This window comes from Vipera berus, assembly GCF_964194415.1.
Source record: "Vipera berus genome assembly, chromosome: 14".
Lineage (NCBI taxonomy): Eukaryota > Metazoa > Chordata > Lepidosauria > Squamata > Viperidae > Vipera > Vipera berus.
Window position 1 is genome coordinate 6,264,112 of NC_138217.1, and position 23,030 is coordinate 6,287,141.

The 23,030-nt window shown below is 46.0% G+C and overlaps 1 protein-coding gene across 3 annotated transcripts in view; it reads left to right on the forward strand.

The window, feature by feature from the left end:
• The first annotated feature begins 510 nt into the window (after positions 1 to 510).
• MMP17 (matrix metallopeptidase 17) overlaps positions 511 to 23,030 on the forward strand; it is an 88,309-nt gene continuing 65,789 nt past the window's right edge. Inside the window, exons 1-4 of one of the 3 annotated variants that reach the window (XM_081339131.1) lie at positions 511 to 941; positions 1,170 to 1,302; positions 3,185 to 3,388; positions 10,744 to 10,851. In XM_081339131.1, the coding sequence (XP_081195257.1) occupies positions 10,807 to 10,851 (45 nt within the window). In that variant the 5' untranslated portion in view covers positions 511 to 941; positions 1,170 to 1,302; positions 3,185 to 3,388; positions 10,744 to 10,806. Of the gene's footprint in view, positions 942 to 1,169; positions 1,303 to 2,964; positions 3,389 to 10,743; positions 10,852 to 17,076; positions 17,357 to 23,030 lie in introns of those variants that run through there. The other 2 variants (XM_081339132.1, XM_081339130.1) reach the window with 2 other exon arrangements.

Below are 23,030 nucleotides of genomic sequence, written 5' to 3' on the forward strand. Positions count from 1 at the left end.
ATAGATTTAATAAACATGAATTTAATAAACAAAGAATCAATTTAATAAATAGATGCATATACATTTCATAAATAGATGCATATGTTGTTAGTTGCGAAGTCGTGTCCGACCCATCGCGACCCCATGGACAATGTTCCTCCAGGCCTTCCTGTCCTCTACCATCTTCTGGAGTATTAATAAATAAATATAAAGTTAATAAATAAATATAAATCCAAAAATGTATAGATTTAATAAACATGAATTGAATAAACAAAGAATCAATTTAATAAATAGATGCATATACATTTAATAAATAGATGCATATGTTGTTAGTTGCGAAGTCGTGTCCGACCCATCGCGACCCCATGGACAATGTTCCTCCAGGCCTTCCTGTCCTCTACCATCTTCTGGAGTATTAATAAATAAATATAAAGTTAATAAATAAATATAAATCCAAAAATGTATAGATTTAATAAACATGAATTTAATAAACAAAGAATCAATTTAATAAATAGATGCATATACATTTAATAAATAAAATATTTGTAGTACACTGCCCAGAATAACTTGTTTATGAGATGGATGGCTATATAAATTAGGTACATAAATGAATTAATAAATATCACTTCTAATTGTTTAGGAATATTGTCTGGTAAAACTAAACAGGATCTAGATTATTACTAAAAGCATCTCTGTCTAACATTTGGAGAGCAGTCAAGGGAAATATATCTTGATTTAAAAAAAAAGTGCCAAATGGTGACCTTTTAAGATCAAGCAAACAACTTCATTAATTAAGAATGCCTGTTATTTGATTATGACAACTATCACCTTGATGCAGTGGAAAGTTTTATATTACTCAGTATCCGAATTAATACTTTTGTCGTGCAGGAAAAATCCACAGGGAAAAGACTATAATAGTTCAGAGCAACAAGCCTAAAACAGAACAATCACACAATCCAAAGGTAAGTGATAAGGTAAAGGTCAAGGTTCCCCCGCACAGTCGTTTCCGACTCTAGGGGCCGGTGCTCATCTCCGTTTCAAAGCCGAAGAGCCAGCGCTTGTCCGAGGACGTCTCCGTGGTCCTGTGGCCGGCATGACTAGACACCAAAGGCGCACAGAACGCTGTTACCTTCCCACCGGAGTGGTCCCTATTTTTCTACTTGCATTTTTACGTGCTTTCGAACTGCTAGGTTGGCAGAAGCTGGGACGAGTAACAGGCGCTCACTCTGCTACGCAGCACTCAGGATTCGACCCGCCAAACTGCCGACCTTCTGATCGACAAGCTCAGCATCCTAACCCACTGAGCCACCGCGTCCCTTCAAGGTAAGTGAAGCTGTCTCTAAATATTTGAAAGTGAACATTTGCGCTCACTTGTTTCCAAGCCAACATCAGAAAAGGAGAAAGACTTGAAACAGGATCTCTTCTTCTTTTTCGGGATCACCGAGTGTTTAGCCAAGTGATCAGGGCGGTGATCAGGATAAAGAGACAATAAGCACCCAGGTCAGTCAAGGGATTTGAATCATTATTATTAATTAAGCAAACAGAGTTGAAAGCATAGGTACCAAGCAAGATGATATCCAAATTTCTGGCAAGCGGTCAAGAGCCCCCTAGCAGTGACAGCAGAGGTGCCCCAATTTCCACATTACCCAGTGCTAGCTTCTGCAGTAGCGTCCCACAAATATCAACAACCCCAAGGTTACTATCACAACTTGGCACCATTGTCAGGCGCGAATAATCGGGAACAAATGTTGAGTTAAAAGCGCTAAAAATTTATTCTTGAATGAATGAATGAATGAACCTTTATTGTCAAAGTACAACCATGTTGCTCTCCACCAAGAGCCTTGGTGGAGCAGTGGGCTAATGCCTCCTTAAAGTAACACCAGCTGCCTGCAATTAGTGCAGGTTCGAGTCCCACCAGGCTCAAGGTTGACTCAGCCTTCCATCCTTCCGAGGTAGGTAAAATGAGGACCCAGATTGTTGGGGGCAATTAAGCTGACTTTGTAATAATGCCGCTTGGGGGGGGGGGGCAAAAGCCCTAATAAGCAGGCATATACATAGAATGAAGGCTATTGCTAAGCACATTGTGCTTTAGATTGTAAGCCGCCCTGAGTCTTCGGAGAAGGGCGGGATATAAATGGGATTAAAATAAAAAAAATGTATATATTGAGATTGGCTGAGCCTCCCTTCGCGCCCTCACCCCCAACTCACAGTGACACAAACCCTCCATCTTATTACACCATGTGAGCTAATTGCACAACACACCGGCCTCGCAAGTTAATCATGCATAAAGTTTATAAAATTATTTCCCGTTCAAGAGCCTAACAGCCCATGGACAAAAGCTGTTCTTCAGCCTGTTGGTGCGGCTGGCTATACTCCTGTATCTCCTACCCGACGGTAGGAGAGTATAGAGATACCGTCCAGGGTGTCAGTCATCCCTGAAAATTTCCCTCACTCTTCCAAGGCAGCGGGCCCTGGCGAGGTCATCCAGCGGTGTCAGGGGACAGCTCACAATGTCTTGTGCTGTGCTCACTACCCTCTGTAATACTTTCCTATCCGCAGCTGTCAGACCAGCATACCAAACCACAATACAGTACGAGAGGATGCTCTCTATAGTAGACTGGTAAAAGAGGGTCATAATCCGTTGTTCTACCCTGTTCTTTCGCAAGACCCTGAGAAAGTGGAGTCTCTGTTGGGCCTTTCTGGCCACCTGGGTTGTATTAACTTTCCAGGTATGATCTTCACAGAGATAGACTCCCAGAAATGTAAAGGAGGAAACTCTCTCCACACAGTCCCTCCCGATGTAAAGTGGGGCAGGTTCCTCCTTTTTCCTCCGGAAGTCTAGCACCATCTCTTTCGTCTTGCCGATCTTCAGGTGCAAGTTGTTGTTGCAACACATATGGATAGTTTTTGTACCTCCCCCCTGTATGCTGTCTCATCCCCACCTGTAATAAGACCCACTACGGTAGTATCTTCTGCGAACTTAATTATCGCAGTAGATGGGTTGGATGATACACAGTCATATGTGTACAATGAGTACAGGTAGGGGCCACCCATACACAAGAATCTGAGCAACTAATGGACCAAGCTAGATTGGCACTAAATAAGGGTCAACAGAATTCACGGGGGGAGGAAGGGGACTGGACTTGGGTCTCTCGTTGCTGCTTAATGATGCCAAACTGATGACGCATTTAACCCCACCCTCCAGCTCAGTCTGCTCATGTCCTACAAGCCTGACTTCATGCCCTGCTGTGATCATGAGACTGCCAGACCCGGCCTTGACTGGTTGGTGCATGACTTGTAAAGGGAATTGAACATCTGAGACTTTCACAACAGGAAAAGCTGTGAAGCCGTGCAAAGATTTCACCCCATCTTCTCCCTTGCTCAGCAAGCGAGGATGAAAAGCAAGCAGGTTAGTTCAGAATCAGCTCTAAGCTTCCAGTCTTTTCTTGATAGGGTAGGGTAGGGTAGGATAGTGTGGAATAGAATGGAATGGAATGGAACGGAACGGAACGGAACGGAACAGAACACAACAGAACAGAACAGAACAGAATATGGGATGTGAGAATAGAATAGAATAGAATAGAATAGAATAGAATAGAATAGAATAGAATAGAATAGAATAGAATAGAATAGAATAGAATAGAATAGAATAGAATAGAATAGAATAGAATAGAATAGAGTAGGGTAGGGTAGGGTAGGGTAGGGTAGGGTAGGGTAGGGTAGGGTGGGGTGGGGTGGGGTGGGGTGGGGTGGGGTGGGGTGAAATAGAATAGAATAGAATAGAATAGAATAGAATAGAATAGAATAGAATAGAATAGAATAGAATAGAATAGAATAGAATAGAATAGAATAGAATAGAATAGAATAGAACAGAACAACAGGATAGGATAGGATAGGATAGGATAGGATAGGATAGGATAGGATAGGATAGGATAGGATAGGATAGGATAGGATAAACTTTGTTGTCACTTTTTTCTGTGAACACACTGGCACACATTGAAAAATGAAATTCTGATGCCTGCTCTCAAAAGTACACACACACACACACACACACACACACACACACACCCCGAAACACACACCTATACCCATACATACATATACATATGCCATACATAAAACATAAACATTGTTATGACAAAACCCATATGTGTACACACACACACACACACACATATTAATCGCAGTCCATTTTGAATACATAGCCAAAAAAGGGTCTTGAGAAGAAGAAGTCCAATTGTGTCTCTAAGCTCAAAATGAGAATGGTCTTCCGCCGTGTCCCTACCCCAAGCAAAGATTTTTCTTGCCCCCACTTCACCATCTGCGGCCAGGAAGCCCGTCTTGAAGACGTTGGCAGCCCCGGCCTTCTTCCATCTGAGATACTTCCTTCAAAGCAGGCTCTGTCAGGATCTGACTCAGATAGGGGCTGACAGCCGATGGAGGTTTGTTATCATTTAATCACCGTCTTCCCTACCGTCGTGAAAGGTTATTGTGTTTAAATTATAGGGTAAGCTTTCAGATTTGCATGTTCTGTGGCGGAAAGAGAGAGTGAGTAAATGCACAACGGCAGAATCACCAATTTTATTATCAATTAAGTTTAAATAGGAATGAAATCAGATCTGGGTTTTGTCATAACCCCATCTGCTGTTTTGGGGTGGGCGTCTCTCCAAGTCACCGCTCAAAAGTTAAATGCAGCAGGAGAAAGGGTTGGGTCCAGAATCCAAACACTGTGAGATGCCATCATGGCAATATGATCGTTACGATATGTCATTGCAAGATCTGGAATGAGATTCAATGCACGAGACGCTGAAAAGGACTTTCCTAAATTTCCATTTAAATAAAGAGTTGGCTTTCCCCCCCCTTAAATACAACGACTGTAGAATAGAATAGAATAGAATAGAATAGAATAGAATAGAATAGAATAGAATAGAATAGAATAGAATAGAATAGAATAGAATATAGAGTAAGAAAATAGAATAGAATAGAATAGAATAGAATAGAATAGAATAGAATAGAATAGAATAGAATAGAATATAGAGTAAGAAAATAATAATAGAATAGAATAGAATAGAATAGAATAGAATAGAATAGAATAGAATAGAATAGAATAGAATAGAATAGAATAGAATAGAATAGAATAGAATAGAATAGAAAATATGGAATGGAATGGAATGGAATGGAATGGAATGGAATGGAATAGAATAGAATAGAATAGAATAGAATAGAATAGAATAGAATAGAATAGAATAGAATAGAATAGAATAGAATAGAATAGAATAGAATAGAATAATAAGATAGGATAGGATAGGATAGGATAGAATAGAATAGAATAGAATAGAATAGAATAGAATAGAATAGAATAGAATAGAATAGAATAGAAAATATGGAATGGAATGGAATGGAATGGAATGGAATGGAATGGAATGGAATGGAATGGAATAGAATAGAATAGAATAGAATAGAATAGAATAGAATAGAATAGAATAGAATAGAATAGAATAGAATAGAATAGAATAGAATAGAATAGAATAGAATAATAAGATAGGATAGGATAGGATAGGATAGGATAGAATAGAATAGAATAGAATAGAATAGAATAGAATAGAATAGAATAGAATAGAATAGAATAGAATAGAATAGAATAGAATAGGAAGGGATCTTGGAGGTCTTCTAGTCCATCCCCCTGCTCAAGCAGGAGAACCTATATCATCTCAGACATGTGACTGTCCGGTCTCTTCTTAAAAATCTCCAGCGATGGAGCACCCAAGATTTCTGGTGGCAAGCTGTTCCACTGGTTGATTATCCTCACTATCAGGAAGTTCCTCCTTAATTCCAGTTTTCTTCTCTCCTTGACCAGTTTCCAACCATTGTTTCTCGTCCTTCCCTCTGGTGCTCTGGTGAATAACCTGACCCCTTTTTCTTTGTGGCAGCCCCTCAGATACTGGATCACTGCTATCATGTCACCCCTGTTTCTTCGTTTCTTTAGACTAGCCCAACCCAACTCCTGCAGCTGTTCTTTGAATGTTTAAGTCTCCAGACCTTTGATCTTCTTAGTTGCTCTTCTCTGAATTTTTTCCAAAGTCTCAACAACTTTTTTGTGTTATGGTGACCAAAATTGGCTGCAGTAGTCCAGGTGTGGCCTTACTAGAGTTTTATAAAGTGGTACTAATAACTTCGCGTGATCTTGATTCTATGGGCGTCCTCCTGGATTCACGGCTCAGTTTTGAAGACCATATAGGAGCCGTGACCAGAGGGGCTTTTGCCCAGGTTCGCCTGGTGCGCCAGTTGCGACCCTACCTGGACCGAGATGCCCTACGCACAGTCACTCATGCGCTCGTGACCTCCCGGTTAGACTACTGCAACACTCTCTACATGGGGCTGCCCTTGAGGACCACTCGGAGGCTTCAGCTGGTGCAGAATGCAACCGCGCGAGTTGTGATGGGGGTTTCCCGATACTCCCATGTAACACCTCTACTCCGCGAGCTGCATTGGCTTCCGGTTGCCCTCCGGGTGAGATTCAAGGTGCTGGTGATGATCTATAAAGCCCTAAATGGCTTGGGTCCGGGATATTTGAGGGAACACCTGCTGCCGGCATCAAGTTCCCTTCGTCCTGTGCACTCCCACAGGGAGGGCCTTTTCAGGGTGCCGCTGGTAAAAGACTGCCGGCGGATAACACCCAGGGGGAGGGCCTTCTCTGTGGGTGCGCCTGCCCTCTGGAACCAGCTGCCCGTGGAGCTTAGGACTGCCCCCGACCTTCGTTCATTTCGCCGGGACCTGGCTCTTTGAGCTTTCCGGCCCAGGCTGAGAGTTTTAATTGGGGTTTTTATATTTCTATTTCAGGGACTGAATTTAATCATTTTTAATTGTTTTTTAATTTTTGTATTGATGTTTTAAACACCTTGTAAACCGCCCTGAGTCCTACGGGAAAAGGGCGGTATATAAATCTAATAAAATCTAAATCTAAAATCTATGCCTCTGTTTATTCAACCCAGGATTGTATTAGCTTTTTTGGTTGCTGCTGCACACTGCTGGCTCATAGTATTAGAACTGTACTTTTAAAAAATGAAATAGCATAAAGGATAGCCCCACAATTTGGACTGTCCTAAGGAGAAGAGGGAGTTGACCTATTCTCCAAAGCTCCTGAAGGCAGGACAAGAAGCAACGGTTGGAAACTCATCAAGGAGAGAAGCAACCTAGAACTAAGGAGAAATTTCCTGACAGTTAGAACAATTAATCTGTGGAACAACTTATCTCCAGAAGTTGTGGGTGCTCCAACACTGGAGGATTTTAAGAAGAGACTGGACAACTATTTGTTTGAAATTGTACAGGGTTTCCTGCCTGAGCAGGGGGTTGGACTAGAAGACCTTCAGAAGTTGTGGGTGCTCCATCACTGGAGGCTTTTAAGAAAAGGTTGGACAACCATTTGTTTGAAATTGTACAGGGTTTCCTGCTTGAGCTGGGGGTTGGACTAGAAGACCTCCAAGGTCCCTTCCAACTCTGTTATGTCAGAGTAAACCAGATAGCAATCACAATCAGATGAGCTGATTCTACTTTATGAAAAGCTATATTAACAGAATCTTCCAGGTTTGAAACTAAAATTCTTCTCCACCCACCCACCCCCCTAGTCTTTTTTTACAGCCCGGGATACTTGGGGGGGTCCCTCCTGAGCCTTTTCTCCATCCATTATGCAGCTGTGGGCTAGGCTATCTCTTATCTGACAGCAGCTCTTCGCCCGTCCTCCAAGGCCTTTCTCACATACCATTAGGAAGGACTTAACGGTGGAACCCTTTCAACTGCTTGGAGCTGCTCCTAATTTAATTCTGGCAGGGATAGCAAAGCCACTCGAAGCCGTTTGGTGGAGTGAAAATAAATCAGCGTTCCCAGCATCTTTCTGATGTCACTCAACTGGTCAATTACGCCAAGTGAAAGAGCATTTAAATTGATGCTTTTGAAGAGGGGAAAAAAATGGTTTCCTGAAACACCCCCAGTGCGACACGTTTGGCTTGCAGAGAGCCTTGTTAGCATAACTCCTTCAAGGTGACCAAGGGCACCTGTCAGTTAAATTGGTCAGCAGCTTGTCACCGTGCTGCCCGACGGTTTTCATCCCTTTTTTTCGCCCCCCCTCCCTCATCAAGAACAAAAAAATGGCAAAAAGCTCATTAAAGACCCATAATGAGAAAGACAGCAGTTCAACAATCTTTTTTTATTTTATTTTAATCCCATTTATATCCTGCCCTTCTCCGAAGACTCAGGGCGGCTTACAATCTAAGCACAAATCAAATGTGCTTAGCAGTAGCCTTCATTCTATGTATATGCCTGTTTATTAGGGCTTTCGCCCCCCCCCCAAGCGGCATTATTACAAAGTCAGCTTATTGCCCCCAACAATCTGGGTCCTCATTTTACCTACCTCGGAAGGATGGAAGGCTGAGTCAACCTTGAGCCTGGTGGGACTCGAACCTGCACTAATTGCAGGCAGCTGGTGTTACTTAAGGAGGCATTAGCCCACTGCTCCACCAAGATAGATAGATAGATAGATAGATATGGATAGATAATAGCCATATGATGATAGATAGATAGATAGATAGATAGATAGATAGATAGATAGATGATAGATAGATAGATAGATAGATAGATAGATAGATAGATAGATAGATAGATAGATAGACAGACAGACAGATAGACAGACAGATATAGATGATAGATGAATGATATACATAGATGATAGATAGCAATAGCACTTAGATTTATACACCGCTTCACAGTGCTTTACAGCCCTCTCTTAAGCAGTTTACAGAGTCAGCCTGTTGCCCCCAACAATCTGGGTCCTCATTTTACCTACCTCGGAAGGATGGAAGGCTGAGTCAACCTTGAGCCTGGTGGGACTCGAACCTGCACTAATGGCAGGCAGCTGGTGTTACTTAAGGAGGCATTAGCCCACTGCTCCACCAAGGCTCTTTTCTTTCTTTTCTTTTTCTTTTTTTTCCCCAAAAGGGCAACATTTCACAGGGCTGGGAAAGGAGGGATCTGTGCTTTCCAAGGCTGTTTGATGGTAATTTCTTCCAAATGAGAGATTGGGAGCAAGGTGCTCAAGCTTCCCCCACCCCCACCCCGGCATTAATCGTGCGTTCCAGGTGCTTCTAGCTGCCACTTTTTGCAAAGGGAAACGAGAGTCGTCTTCTTATGCGGGGAACGCTTGCCCAACTGTGCTTTTGTTAGCACTTCTGAAAGGTTCGTCTCTCAAAGGACTAGAGATGGAGTTGTTGCTGAACTAGATGGCAAGGCCAACGACAAAGAATATGGAGACTTGTAGCTTTCATAGAAAGAGGCTATTTGTAGCTCAGAGTAGAGCTGTGGGGTCCTTGGTGCTCTCTGAGCCTGGTAGTTTTCTTGCAGACGTTTCCGGACCCGACTAGGTAACGTCATCAGTGCTAGAAGAGAATGGGATTTATGGAATGGAGGAGGAACAGGAGGAGGACTGTGGGGTCCTTGGTATTCTCTGAGCTTGGTTGTTTTCTTGCAGACATTTCATTACCCAACTAGGTAACATAATCAAGACTAGAAGGGAGAGGAGGAGGAGGAGGAGGAGGAAGAGGAGGAGGAGGAGGAGGATGGTGTGGTCCTTGGTACTCTCTGAGCTTAGTTGTTTTCTTGAAGACATTTCAGGACCCAACTAGACAACACCATCACTGGTAGAAGGGATGCAATTTCCTCTCTGTTTATGTACAAGTGGTTTGCCCTGTCAAGCTCCACTGCCTTCTAGCACTGACAATGTTATACAGTTGGGTGATGAAATGTCTGCAAGAAAAGAACCAAGCTCAGAGACCATCAAGGACCGCACAAAATACTACTTTGCCGTGAGGTCTTCTGCCTTTCTCCGACCAACCCAATGTTCCTCTGGTCTCCTAGGGGGAAAAAAAATGAGATATACCAATCCACTGGCAAAGTTTCTCTTCCCCCAACCAGCTTGTTTAATGCAAATGTTTAAAGGGGCCATTCAGACGTGTGTTGGAGACTGGAACAGAATAAAAAGCTGCCGTGCCTTGGAAAAAGAGCTGGTTATAACCAGTTGAAAACTAACTGAATGATCAGAAGGCAAGCAGCCGAAAAGGAGCAGCGTTGGATTTAATGCAACAGATACATCCAGTAACGTTGGTGAAAAATTGGAAAATGGAATTGCCCAACGGTTGCGTTGTGTGTTAAGCCTACCAGCCATCTTGGAAAGGAAGTTTTCGAGATGGCTTGTGCTGCCAAGCAGTTAGAAAATATTCACGGCCTGAGCTTTTAAATGCCCACCTCCAGATCAGACGGTATTGTAAAATGGCATCACATTTAAACCAGTGTATAAAAAAGCAAGCAAATTTGCAAATGTTGGATGCTGAGATTCTTTCTCCTTGGCTGTGAAAAGCAAAAACAGGCTTTCTTTTTTTAATTTGCTGAAGCCAAATGGCTTTTTTTTTAAAACAACAACAACAACAACAACAAAACCCACCTAATTCTACAATTTAGATCTGCATCTCATCCCAGTAAAAAAATCTTGGAGGATTTATGTCTGATAACATAAATGTTTCCTGTTTTCTGTTTGTCTGTGGAGTTTTTATTTAATCTAGATATTTATCGATTAAATCCCTTTCAGTTTTGGAATAAAATGCCAGGGCTTGAGAGAGAGAGAGAGAGAGAGAAATATCCCATTTCATCCTTTTAATTATGAAAATGCTCAGCTGTTATCAAATGTCATACTGACGTTCTTCTTCTTTTTTTTCCTAGCTAAATGGGTGCCCCAAAACCATGAGTGATTCTAATGGGTGATCCAAACTATAGACTGTCTGAATGTCTTCTCCATTTGCTGTGCTCGTCTACCACACGTCAGTGAAGGTAAGAAGAACTGGTGTCAAGGGCCAAGGAAATTTGGAAATCCAGGCCATTCAAATGAATATAAAGATTTATATACATGCTAACATTCTCAGAATCCAAACTCCAATGGTTAAGGTGGGCTGGACTTTGGACTCCTATGGGCACGCAGGGACTTGAGACCGATGACGCGTTTGACCCCTCCCTCTGACTTATCCTGGTCAACTCCTACAATTGGCTTGTTCAAGTAGAACTGTGTTTGTGCGTCTATATGTTGAGAGAGTATTTGGCTGATTGGATCAGAAAGCCTCCTTCTGGTAATGCCTATGTCTAGCTTTACACTGAGTAGGAAACAGGTTCTCAAGATCGGACAACTTTTATGCCACCAGATAGAAATAGCAAGTTCCAAATTTGGAGCTAGTTGGTTAGCTAGAGTTGGCATAGATTTTTTTTAAATAGAAAATGGTAGATCATATCTAATCTGTTTGACAGGGAGTGTGGTGGAATGTGGCCTGGATTCCCAGGAGGGAGGGGCTGCATTCCAGTGAGCAAAGAGACGGCAAAGTTGAGTTAATCTTCCTGGGAGGAAGAGAGCTAAGACAGCTGCTCCTTGGTGATTCTCCAAGTGTATCTTTAATGATGCACACGGTACCCACGAGTTCTCCACTGGCCATCCACTCCATCTCAGCTCGGGATAAAATTGTGGGCATTTACTTTCAAGGTAAAAATGAAAGTGGGCAGGGATCTCTTTTTCATCCCCAACAAATACGTCGAGCTGACGGATCAAAGTGGATTCTGACTCCTTTCTCCTGGCATTGTGCTGCACTGCAGGAAAACAGTTGTTCAGCCTAAGGTCATATCAACTGCCAAGTGATATAATTCCTCTTATGAGAAGGATTATAAACTTAGTTGGGGGGAAAAATCACTCTAACACGACGTTGCTAAGCAATGGGCGACTTGTCACGAAATACTCCAAGATAATATTTCTTACAAATGAAACGCGGCAGGCAGCATTTCAAAACACGCCTGGAGGGGTTTTAATAAGCACCAACTTATAATTGTGATGCTTTTGGCAAGGATCGGATTGGGTGGCACGAGAAAGCTTTCCACGAATGAGAGAAGAGGGCTTGAGCTGGCCGAAGGAGACGGAACACCCCAGTAGGTTTCCGATGAAGCTCGGAGGGGAAGGAGAAGATAAAGCATGCAGCTTGGGAGCAAAAAAGGACGGCTTGCTTGAAAAGTATCAAAGATCAGAAGTTACGATAAATGAGCCGAAGCTCTCGGCCTTGAAAATATTTCAAAACTGGGGCATTCCCTCCTCAGCTGTGTGAGACACGAATTGAAAGCTGTTGGGGAAATGGATAGTTCCCTGAACACAAAGAAGTCACATCTCATTTCTGGAGTGATTGGCATCTTCTCATCTGCATAGCCTTCTTCTTCAATCCCATCCTCCCTTTTTGGGGCAATTGGGGGTGCCCAGTTGGTAAGAGACTTCCTGGGGGAGGAAGAAATAGAAATGGCTCTTTCGTGAACTTTCCCAATGCTAATTCTGGCACTCCAAACGTAATAGCCATGGATTTCTTCTTTAAACAAGGCTTAGGCTCTGACAGGGACACTGTGGCTCAGTGGGTTAGGACGCTGAGCTTGTCGATCAGAAGGTCCGCAGTTTGGCGGGTCGAATCCCGAGTGCCGCATAACAGAGTGAGCGCCTGTTACTCGTCCCAGCTTCTGCCAACCTAGCAGTTCGAAAGCCCATAAAAATGCAAGTAGAAAAATAGGGACCACTCCGGTGGGAAGGTAACAGCGTTCCGTGCGCCTCTGGCGTCTAGTCATGCCGGCCACATGACCACGGAGACGTCCTCGGACAAGCGCTGGCTCTTCGGCTTTGAAACGGAGACGAGCAGCGGCCCCTAGAGTCGGAAACGACTAGCACGCATGTGCGGGGGAACCTTTACCTTGACCTTATCACTTACCTTTGGATTGTGTGATTGTTCTGTTTTAGGCTTGTTGCTCTGAACTATTATAGTCTTTTCCCTGTGATTTCTTAAAATTGAATGAAATGGTGCTTGCTGAGACTGGCTGCTTTCTTTCAGCTGTTTCATTACCCTACTAGGTAACATTATCAGTGCTGAAAGGAGTGGGGTTCTCTCTCTGTTTATAAACAGTAGATTGCCCTGATGTAAGTTGGTGGAGGTGTGCGGTCTTTTCCTTGGTAGTTCTTTGATTTTGAGTATTGTTCCCTGCTTAATTGTTTGCCTGGACCCTGCTTATCCGGGTTGCTGGAGAGGATGTGTTCTGATCTATATGTGTCAATATCTCTGTCATGGTTCCGACAAATGGAACTCTTCAAAGAACCTCGAGGCATTGTTTACCTTAAAGAAACTTTTATTCGAGTAGCATAACATTGGCACTTACACAATCAAAGCCAAAAACTGAGTTCCCCTCCCCTGAGCATGTAGTATCAAAGCACAATTCCCTCCTCCAATTTACAGTCATAAATCACTTTCCCCAATTTGTTTAAAGCATGGGCTTCCCCTCCAGCTCTCCAGCCCGCCAATTCCTTATCATCTCTTATTTCAACAACCTTGGTTCTCACACTAGGTTCAGTGTTATTGTGTCTAGCTGGACTCTCGTGCACATTTCCCCTCCCCCCCCGCCTCCCCAGCATCATCTAACTCAAAAAGCAAAAAGGAGAAAATGGCCGCATCTCCATCTGTTGTCAATGCAAAAACATCTGATGTTAGCAGCATTGACAATATCTACAGTGTATGCACAAAGAGATAAACCACATTTACACACCATTCAAGAGAGACAATAAAATGCTCCTCCTTCTCCTCCTCCTCCTCCTTCCTATTCCTCTTCTTCCCCTCCTCTCCTTCCTTCCTTCCTTCCTTCCTTCCTTCCTTCCTTCCTTCCTTCCTTCCTTCCTTCCTTCCTTCCTTCCATCTTGATAACAGATGCTGCTCCCTCTTCTCCTCCTCCTCTTCATTAATATATCAGTCCCTGCTCTTTTTTCTCTTATTCCTTGTCTTCATCTGATAAGTGACAATATCAGTATTCTGCAGGGACACAAACACACACATACGCACACACACACACACACACACACCATAGGCAACTTCTTTCCTGAGTGCACCCTCAACATATTTTATTCTAACCATTTTCTCCCCGTCTTCTTATTTAGGGCATCTCAGATTATGTTTTATTTGCTGTTTGCGAAATATGTTTTATGGTGCTTTTCAACGGCTGCGCCTTGCCTCCTGTTTTATTGGCAGAGTTGTATTTTAATTTGCTTTTCTTTAAAATGTGCGAGGCTGCCTTCTGGATGGTCATGGCAAGGTGAGAGATAAATACCGAAGTGAATCGATAAAAATAATATCCTATTGACTGAGGAATCGTACAGGTTGCAGACAGTGTGATGGAAACATTAAAAGGTGGGGCTGGAGAACTCAAGAGCTCAATTTAGCGGGAGGTGGAGCTTTAAGGGAGGAGCTACCTTGCTTCTTTATTAAGCTCCACCCCCTACCATTATCCTAGTCTAGTGGTAAAGGCACCAGCTAGAAGTCAGGAAACAGTGAGTTCTAGTCCCGCCATAGGCATGAAAAGCGGCTGGTTGACTTTGGGCCAGGAGATGGTGAGTTCTAATCCCACCTTAGGGACGAAAGCCAATTGGATGACTTTGGGCCAATCACCAGGAGATGGTGAGTTCTAATCCCGCCTTAGGGCCGAAAGCCAATTGGATGACTTTAATTTAATTTAATTTAGGCCAATCAACAGGAGACAGTAAATTCTAGTCCCGCTGTAGGCACAATAGCCAATCGGTTGTCCTTGAATTGGTTGCGCTCTCTCTCTCTCTCTCTCTCTCTCTCTCTCTCTCTCTCTCTCTCTCTCTCTCTCTCTCTCTCTCTCTCTCTCTCTCTCTCTCTCTCTCTGTCAGCTCAATCCACCTCACAAGATTGTTGTGGGGAACATAGGAGGAGGAAGGTGTGTTGTCACCAGCGTGAGTTATTTGTAAAAATGATAAAAGGCAGAATATGAATAAATAATAAATATATAATATACTGTGATTAAAATAAAGCCCGTAAATCAATTATGGGCTGCAATCGGTCCGCAGATCCAGGTTTCTCCATCCTTCGTTGAAAGAGTAAGAAAGAAATATTGTTTCTGATTTTAAAATCAAGAAACCAAAAACAAAACAAGACTATTTTTTATGACTTGTTTTTCAGTGAGCTTCCTAACAATCACACCTATTACATGTTAGGACTTCTTCGTTTCCCAATAACAGAACTTTTGCGATGACCCACCTTCTCTCTCCCCCTGATGTATAATAACTGGGAGTGACAAGAAAGGTTAATATAATTCTGTGCATAAAAGTACGGTCCTTCCTGTTTAATGCAATTCGGCAGGATTTCCATCCCCGGCTTCTTGTTTCCTACGAGGTGTTAGCACATTAAATAACACTGTTATAAATGAAAGATTCATAGCAGAAGAAAGGAAGAGAATAACATGTCAGTCTTATTAAGGAACATCCCCTGATGAGATAATAACTCTTTATTATCCTCTCTCTTTAAGAGAACTGCTAGTTGGGCTATCCTCTCTCTTTAAGAGAACTGCTAGTTGGGCGGGAGCTGGAGAAAGTAACAGGAAGTCATCCCGTCATGCAGCACTTGGTTCTTGAACCCTGGTGTCAAGCTTCCCACGGAGGAACTCTTCAAAGAGCTCTGAGGCATTGTTTACCTTAAAAGTCTTTATTAGAGCAATATAATATCAGCAATACTTGGTTAAAGCCGAAATCTGGATTCCTCTCCCCTGAGCCCGATAATATTAAAGCATAGTTGCCCTCCTTTAGTTAACCGTCATAAATCACATTCTCCAATTAGTTTGAAAGGTAAGTTTTCCCTCCTTAGCTTAACCCGCCAGTTCTTATCGCCTCTTATTACATGCAACCTTGAAAATGCTCTGCTGCTATGTTATTGCTCTTGCAAGTGGGGACGCACATGAGCATGTGCTCACCCGCCCTTTCTACGGCCTGGTTGCAAACCACACCTGGCCCACAGGTTTGAGGAGCTGGCTGGGTGACTTTTGGCCATTCGCCAGGAGACGGTGAGTTCTAGTCCCGCCTCAGGCACGAAAGCCACCTGGGTGATTTTGAACCAATTTAGATGACAGGGAGTTCTAGTTCTCTCTCTCTCTCTCTCTCTCTCTCTCTCCCTCTCTCTCTCCCTCTCTCTCCCTCTCTCTCGTCTCTCTCTCTCTGTCTCTCTCTGTCTCTCTCTGTCTCTCTGTCTCTCTGTCTCTGTCTGTCTGTCTGTCTGTCTGTCTGTCTGTCTGTCTCTCTCTCTCTCTCTCTCTCTCTGTCTTTCTCTCTCTCTCTCTCTCTCTCTCTCTCTCTCTCTCTCTCTCTCTCACACACACACACACACACAACCACAACCTCTCCAGAGACACAACCCGCGCCCGGCCACGCGGCTTCCTCCACCCCGGCTCGCTGCTGCTGCGCTGCGTCTTGACGCGCGGGAGGGAGCCCCGTGCCCGAGCCGGGAACGCGCGCCTCCCCCGCTCGCCAGCGTCCTCCCCCCCTCCACCGGCCTCGGCGACGCCTCCGCCCCTCCCGCTCCGCCCTCCTTCGCCAGGGCTTCTCGGCCGCCTCGGCCGAAAGGACTTCGCCGGCTCGGCTGCGCTCCCTTCATTGCCCGGCTGTGGCTGGGTGGTCGCTGCGCCTCTCCGGCTAGCTGTCGGAAGCCGCCAAGCCCGGAGCCAGCTGGGGGCTTCGGATCCCCCACCCCACCCCGTCCCGCCCCACCCTCCGGCCGCGATCCAGAGCGAGCGAGCGAGCGAGCGGATCCCTCGCAGCTCCGTGGAACTCCCGCTTGGCGACGACGCTTCTCGGAGCGACCGTTGGGTCCGCCGCTGCTGTTGCTGCCTGCCTGCCTGCCTGCCGGGCGCACCGGTTGCGCCGGGAAAGTTGGAACCGACGCCGTTGCGGCCCCCCCCCCCACTACCCCTACCCCGGAGTCCTCGGATCTCAGAGGCTTGTTCTCCGGGCAGAGCATCGCCGCCGACCGCCATCCTTCCCCTCCCGCAGCCCGGGAAGCTTCTGCAACTGCGCCCCCGGACCCCGGTCCTCGCCTTCTGACCACCCTCGGCTTGACGACGCGGGCTGGAGAGAGGGGGTGGGTGGGCTGCTGCTGCTGCTGCTGCCAGGGGAGCGGCTTTCTCTTCCCCCCCCCCCCCGGCGACAGTCCCCGCCGCCAGGACCGGGCAGCGCAGAAGCGCGGATGTCGCCCTCCGTCTCTTCCCCCTTGCGGATCGCCGGCGGCGCCCGGCGTCCTCCCCAGCCTTCCTCGGCGGCTCCGCGGCTGCAGGCGGCGGCGGCGGCGGCGGCGGCCGAAGACTAAAAGGGATGTTGGGGAACTGTTGGCCCCGGCCGCCCCCCCGGGAGATGTTTCTGATGCTCGCTTTTTGCTTGGCGACGCGGCGGACCCTGGCCGCCCCCACCCCCACCGCCGAGGAGCTGGCGCGGGGAGTTGTAAGTGGAGCCCTGGGGGGCTCGTTTGTCTCTCTATTTTTGCGCGGGGTGTGTGTGTGTGTGTGTGTGTGTGTCTTCTGCGCGAAGGGATTCCCGGGGGGGGGGCAGGGGAAGCGGCGAGACACGGGTTCCTCCGATCAGAAGGTCGGGGCTAGGAGCCCAACCTCATCCCCAGCCTTCTTGGCAGGGGCCGATGGGGCTAGGGATCCCGCTGGGGCTGGCGAGGTGTGTGTGTGGGGGGGGGAGGGAAGAGAGTTGGATGTAGGGGTCTCTTCCCTTTCGGAGGAGACCATCCGAAGCCAGCTGTTCCGTTCCTCCGGTGGCTTCCAGCGGTCCGCAGATTAAGGAGAAGTCTCTCTCCTTCTGAGGTGGGGGCAAGGGGGGGGCTCTCTTCCAGAAGTGGGGAGGAGAGGGAGCAGGTTGGCAAAGCCGGAGGGAGGGCGAAAAAATACAGGTTGCCCTGCAGTTCGGCATCTTACTTTGGAGGCATCTTTGCCTGGAGATCGATTCTAGGCGTCAGTTGCCTTCTTGCACCTCTCCTCCTCCTCCTCCTGACTGATGTTTTGGGGGGTACCCCTGGTTAAAGGAAGTCTCCCTAAGTTCAGTGCCACTTATTCCCATTGCTCTGGGACTCAAAGGAAGCCCTGTGGAACGTCTGGAGAGAGGCTTGCTTCTGCTCTGCAGCTTGGAGGCCTTGTCTCCCCACTTGCCCTTCCCTTCACTCCAAGCGAGCTTCAACTTTTCTCAGCCTCCACATCCTCCTCCTCCTCCTCCTCCTCCTTGGTGGGAAGGAGAGGAAATCTTAATCCGCCTTACGTTCCCTGCCATTCTTTGAGTTGATACCGAGGGCTTCGCAACCCTTGGATATTCCTCAAGGGCGCTCTCTTGTGCACATAGAAGGAAATCGTGGTTTTCCTCTCTTCCTTGGCATCTAGAGTGAGATCCCTGCCGTGCCTCCAGCCCTCTTGTCTCGCCCGCCCTGCCGTGTTACCAAAACAACTGCAACCTTCTCCGGAGAACAAGACACTCTGTGTGTGCGTTTGGGGGGGGGAGAGAAAGAGAGAGAGAGAGAGAGAGGGATGCATCTCCCAAATTAGCTCACAAAATGGCCAAGCCGGCGGGAAAACAACACACTGGCAGTTCCTGACTCCTGAACCGGGTTGTGGGATCCTGCTTGTTCTTACCCAACCATGTTTGGGTTTACGGTTGGAAGCACTTTCTCTTGATTTGGGTGGGTGGGTAACAAATGGCATTTGGGGACACGGCTGTCCTTTCCGGCCGGCTGGTTGAAATGGCCTTCGGTGGTCTGATGATCTTCCGTTCTGCAGAAATAGCAAGGTCTGTTCTCTCTAGTTTGAGGAGGGGCCCACTTTGATGATCTTCTCAGAAGCGTTGGGTTTGCTCACTGCTGGGATTTATGGATTCAATTGTATTCTGTAGACAGAGTGGTAAGACAGAGGTTGCTGAGGGTCAAAGCCTTCAAGGGGAAGGCTGATCTTTTAGTGGCTCTCAAGATACACAGGCTGCAGGGACTCTATAATGGCCAGGCTCCTCCATCTTACTGCGTTACTCAAAATTTGGCAGGCCCCAGATGAGGAAAACGTAGCACTTTTCCCCCACTTGACTATTTCTGCTCCGGTACGGACGTCTAGAGAATGATCAGTGTAAATTGAGATATTCTGAAAGTGGAACAAATAGCACATTTTGCTGGGCTCGGGAACATGAGTTTGACGCTGTCACTAAGGTCTATCACAAAGATTGTCCAAATGATTGGATTAATGGAAATGGTCGTAATTTTTTTCCTGTAGGCAGCATCTCAATTCCCAAATAAGACCATGTTCTAGAGCAGGGGTCTTCAAACCTGGCCCTTTTGATGATTTGTGGACTTCAATTCCCAGAATTCCTCAGCCAGGCACACATGCCTGGCTGAGGAATTCTGGGAGTTGAAGTCCACAAGTCATCAAAGGGCCAAGTTTGAAGACCCCTGTTCTAGAGGAAAGGAACCATATCAATGGGGTTGCTTATGGAATACCCAAAGTCCTGAGCTAGCCAGGTTGAGTCTCAGGTTAGTTAGTGGACTGGAATACTTAGAGGCGTGGATTGTAAGTGGGCCTCCAGAGGTTGCGAACCCATTTCCTAGCATTCTTCGGTGTTGGCCATCCTTTCTACTAGAGGTTGTTATTCCAGCAACATCTGGAAGACCTGTAGGTTCTCCAATCTTGGAGTAGATAGCACCAAACTAAGTAAATTGAGTTCATTATTTTAACTTTCAATCCTCGTGAGAACCCATATTGAATTCCACAGTTCCACTTAATTTAATACGAGTTGGTAGCATTTCCTAAGGGAAGACTGCTCTTAATATTCCCCGGAGGTATCAACTTCTGCAGCTGGTACTTTTATCTAGAGAAGAATTCACATTGGTATCATTAAGTGATTCTATTCCAGTGCTGTGCATTTACTTTGCCATGGCCTCCTCCTCCTCCTCCTCCTCCTCCTCCTCCTCCTCCTCCTCCTCCTCCTCCTCCTCCTCCTCCTGACGTAGACTCAGAGAACTGTTGCTTTGATGCAAATCCAGATGGTTTAGCTCGTCTGTTATTACTCTGGATCACCATCTTACTATCTGTATCCTTCTTTTTCTGAGCCCAAATTTTATGCATGATGGCACGGGTTGTTTCAGATTATTTCGGGTGGGTTGCCGTGCAGAGCTATAGATGTACATATACTGTATATATATGAGACTATTTCATAACTGCTGTTCTTGTCACTGGAGAGATCCATGGCTGGGTTGATTGCAAAGAGCTGGTGATAATGTTTGAAAATAAACAGTCACCGGCGCTACTAAAAATGCTGCCTTCGTTCATTTCGATGTTGCCTTTATGCCTGCTTTATGCTTGAAGGTTTGGGAGGTTGAAAGGTCCCTGGTGCTCTCTGAGCTTGGTGGTTTTCTTGCAGGTGTTTCATGATCCAATTAGGTAGCATCATCAGTGTATTGATATTATCTAGTTGGGTCATGAAAGGTCTGCAAGAAAACCACCAAGCTCAGAGAGCACCAAGGATCCTACAGTCGTCCTCCTCCTCCTCCTCCTCCTCCTCCTCCTCCTCCTCCTCCTCCTCTTCTTCTTCTTCTTCTTCTTCTTCTCCTTCTCCTTCTCCTTCTCCTTCTCCTCCTTCTCCTCTTCCTTCTCCTTCTCCTTCTTCTCCTCCTCCTCCTCTCCTCCTCCTCCTCCTCCTCCTCCTCCTCCTCCTCCTCCTCCTTCTTCTTCTTCTCCTTCTCCTTCTCCTTCTCCTTCTCCTTCTCCTTCTCCTTCTCCTGCTTCTCCTCCTTCTCCTCCTTCTCCTCCTTCTCCTCCTCCTCCTCCTTGCATCCCTCACTAGCACTTATGATGTTACCTAGTTGGGTCATGAAACATCTGCAAGAAAACCCACCAAGCTCAGAGAGCACCAAGGACCCCACAGTTTAATCCTGAGCTACAAATATTGTCCTTTATTTGGGAGGTGAGTTTGCTGGTAGGAATGACCCAACTGGCGAGAAGAAAAATCAGATCTTTTTTCCAGAGTCCATCCTTCCATTGTAGTTTTGAAGGCCTTGTAATGGGGCCTGCTGGGGTTGTGGTTTTGATCTCTAAGCCCAGGGCTTTTTTTCCTCATAGAACGCTCAGAACGGAGTTCCGGCACCTTTTTTGGATGGAACCTTGTAGGGTAGGCAAGGCGGGTTGTATGACATGTGTGAGTTCCGGCACCTTTTTCTTTTACAAAAAAAGCACTGTCTAAGCCAATTTAGATCGACCGGTTCCCTCCACCTTGCTAAATATCACTTGTGATCCTTCAACCATGCCCTTTCCTTGGTGAGATTTTTGGAATGTGTTTGCTACCCAGCAAGCTTTGTGGTTAAGGCAGGACTAGAACTTACGATCTGCCTGGCTTCGGTGCCTTTAATTGCTGCACCCATCTGGTTCCTCGTTTTGATGCCCTCAAGTCAGTTTTGAAGCCTTATGACTATGTGGACAGTTTCCTTGGCAGCATTTTTGGAAGTGGCTTGCTCTTTTCTTCTTGGGGACAAAAGGAATTTGAATACCAGATCTCTGGAAGGTCTTCAAAACTGGGTCAGCTGAGTTTGGGGGCTTGGCTCTCCCTTCTCCAGCAATCAGCTGGGCTAACCTATCATGCTAAGCCTATTTGTCTGTCTGTCTATCTCTCTCTGTCTCTCTGTCTCTCTCTGTCTCTCTCTGTCTCTCTGTCTCTCTCTGTCTCTCTGTCTCTCTCTCTCTCTCTCTCTCTCTCTCTCTCTCTCTCTCTCTCTCATATAACTGGGTTCACAACTTCTATTAAGATAAGCACCAAGCAGACCACATGATAGCATAGCCAAAGCACAACCCAGCATAATTGGTATTCTACAGAGGCTGACCTCCAGCCCTTAAGAGAGAGGGAGGGAGAGAGGGAGGAAAGAAAAGAAAAGAGAGAAAGAAAAAGAAAGAAAGAAAGAAAGAAAGAAAGAAAGAAAGAAAGAAAGAAAGAAAGAAAGAAAGAAAGAAAGAAAGGCCAGATAGCTGTTGGATGAAAAGCTCTATTGGGAAATGCCACCTTCTAATTAGCGCATTTGGAATTGGGATTATCTGGGTTCTCTCGGAGACTGGAACAGCCAGCTGGAGAGCATTCAGGGAGCTTTCCTCCTCCTCCTCCTTGTCTTGCTTACGAAGCAGAGCCAGCTTAGTTTTCAGGTAGAGTTTGGCTTCCTTCTGTTTTATTTTATGAAAATGTAAAGCTAGCTTTTGCAGCCCTCTAGGGGCTGTTGAAGCCACTTCTGTTGCATCGTATCAAAGCCCTGTGAATTAAAGTGGCAATTCAAGAGGAAGAGCTTATACATGGGTTTCCAACTCTCAGACCTAATCAGGGGAAGGGAGGGAGGGAGGAAAGGAAGGAAGGAAGGAAGGAAGGAAGGAAGGAAGGAAGGAGATGGGGAAGGAAGGAAGGAAAAGGAGATGGGGAAGGAAGGAAAGAAGGAAGGGCGAAAGGGAGGGAGGGAGGGAGGGAGGAGATGCAGAGGGAAGGAAAGAAGGGAGGGAGGGAGGAAAGAAGGAAGGAAGGAAGGAAGGAAGGAAGGAAGGAAGGAAGGAAGGAAGGAAGGAAGGAAGGAAGGAAGGAAAAGAAGGAGATGGGGAAGGAAGGGAGAGAGGGAGGAAGGAGATGCGGAGGGAAGGAAACAAGGGAGGGAGAGAGGAAGAGAAGGAGATGGGGAAGGAAGGAAGGAAGGAAGGAAGGAAGGAAAAGAAGGAGATGGGGAAGGAAGGAAGGAAGGAAGGAAGGAAGGAAAGGAAGGAAGGAAGGAAGGAAGGAAGGAAGGAAGGAAGGAAGGAAGGAAGGAAGGAAGGAAGGAAGGAAGGAGATGGGAATGAGAGGAAGGATTTTGCTCCTTACAGCGTGCCTCTTTGCCTGGGTGCTATAAAACCGCCCCACCAAAACTGGAGCCAGTGCGAATCTCTCCACAGACAACTTTTCGCCTCCTCCGTTTGGGAAAGCTAAGCGGCTGAGCTCTGCAGAATTGGAGAAGGTCATCAATAGATAAGCACTTGCGGAATGTGACCGGCTCTCTTGCAAAAGGGAGCCAGATCAATTTCCTTCCCTGTTCCGATCACTGCAGTATTAAGCAGCTCTCGCCCTACCAATAAAAACCTTT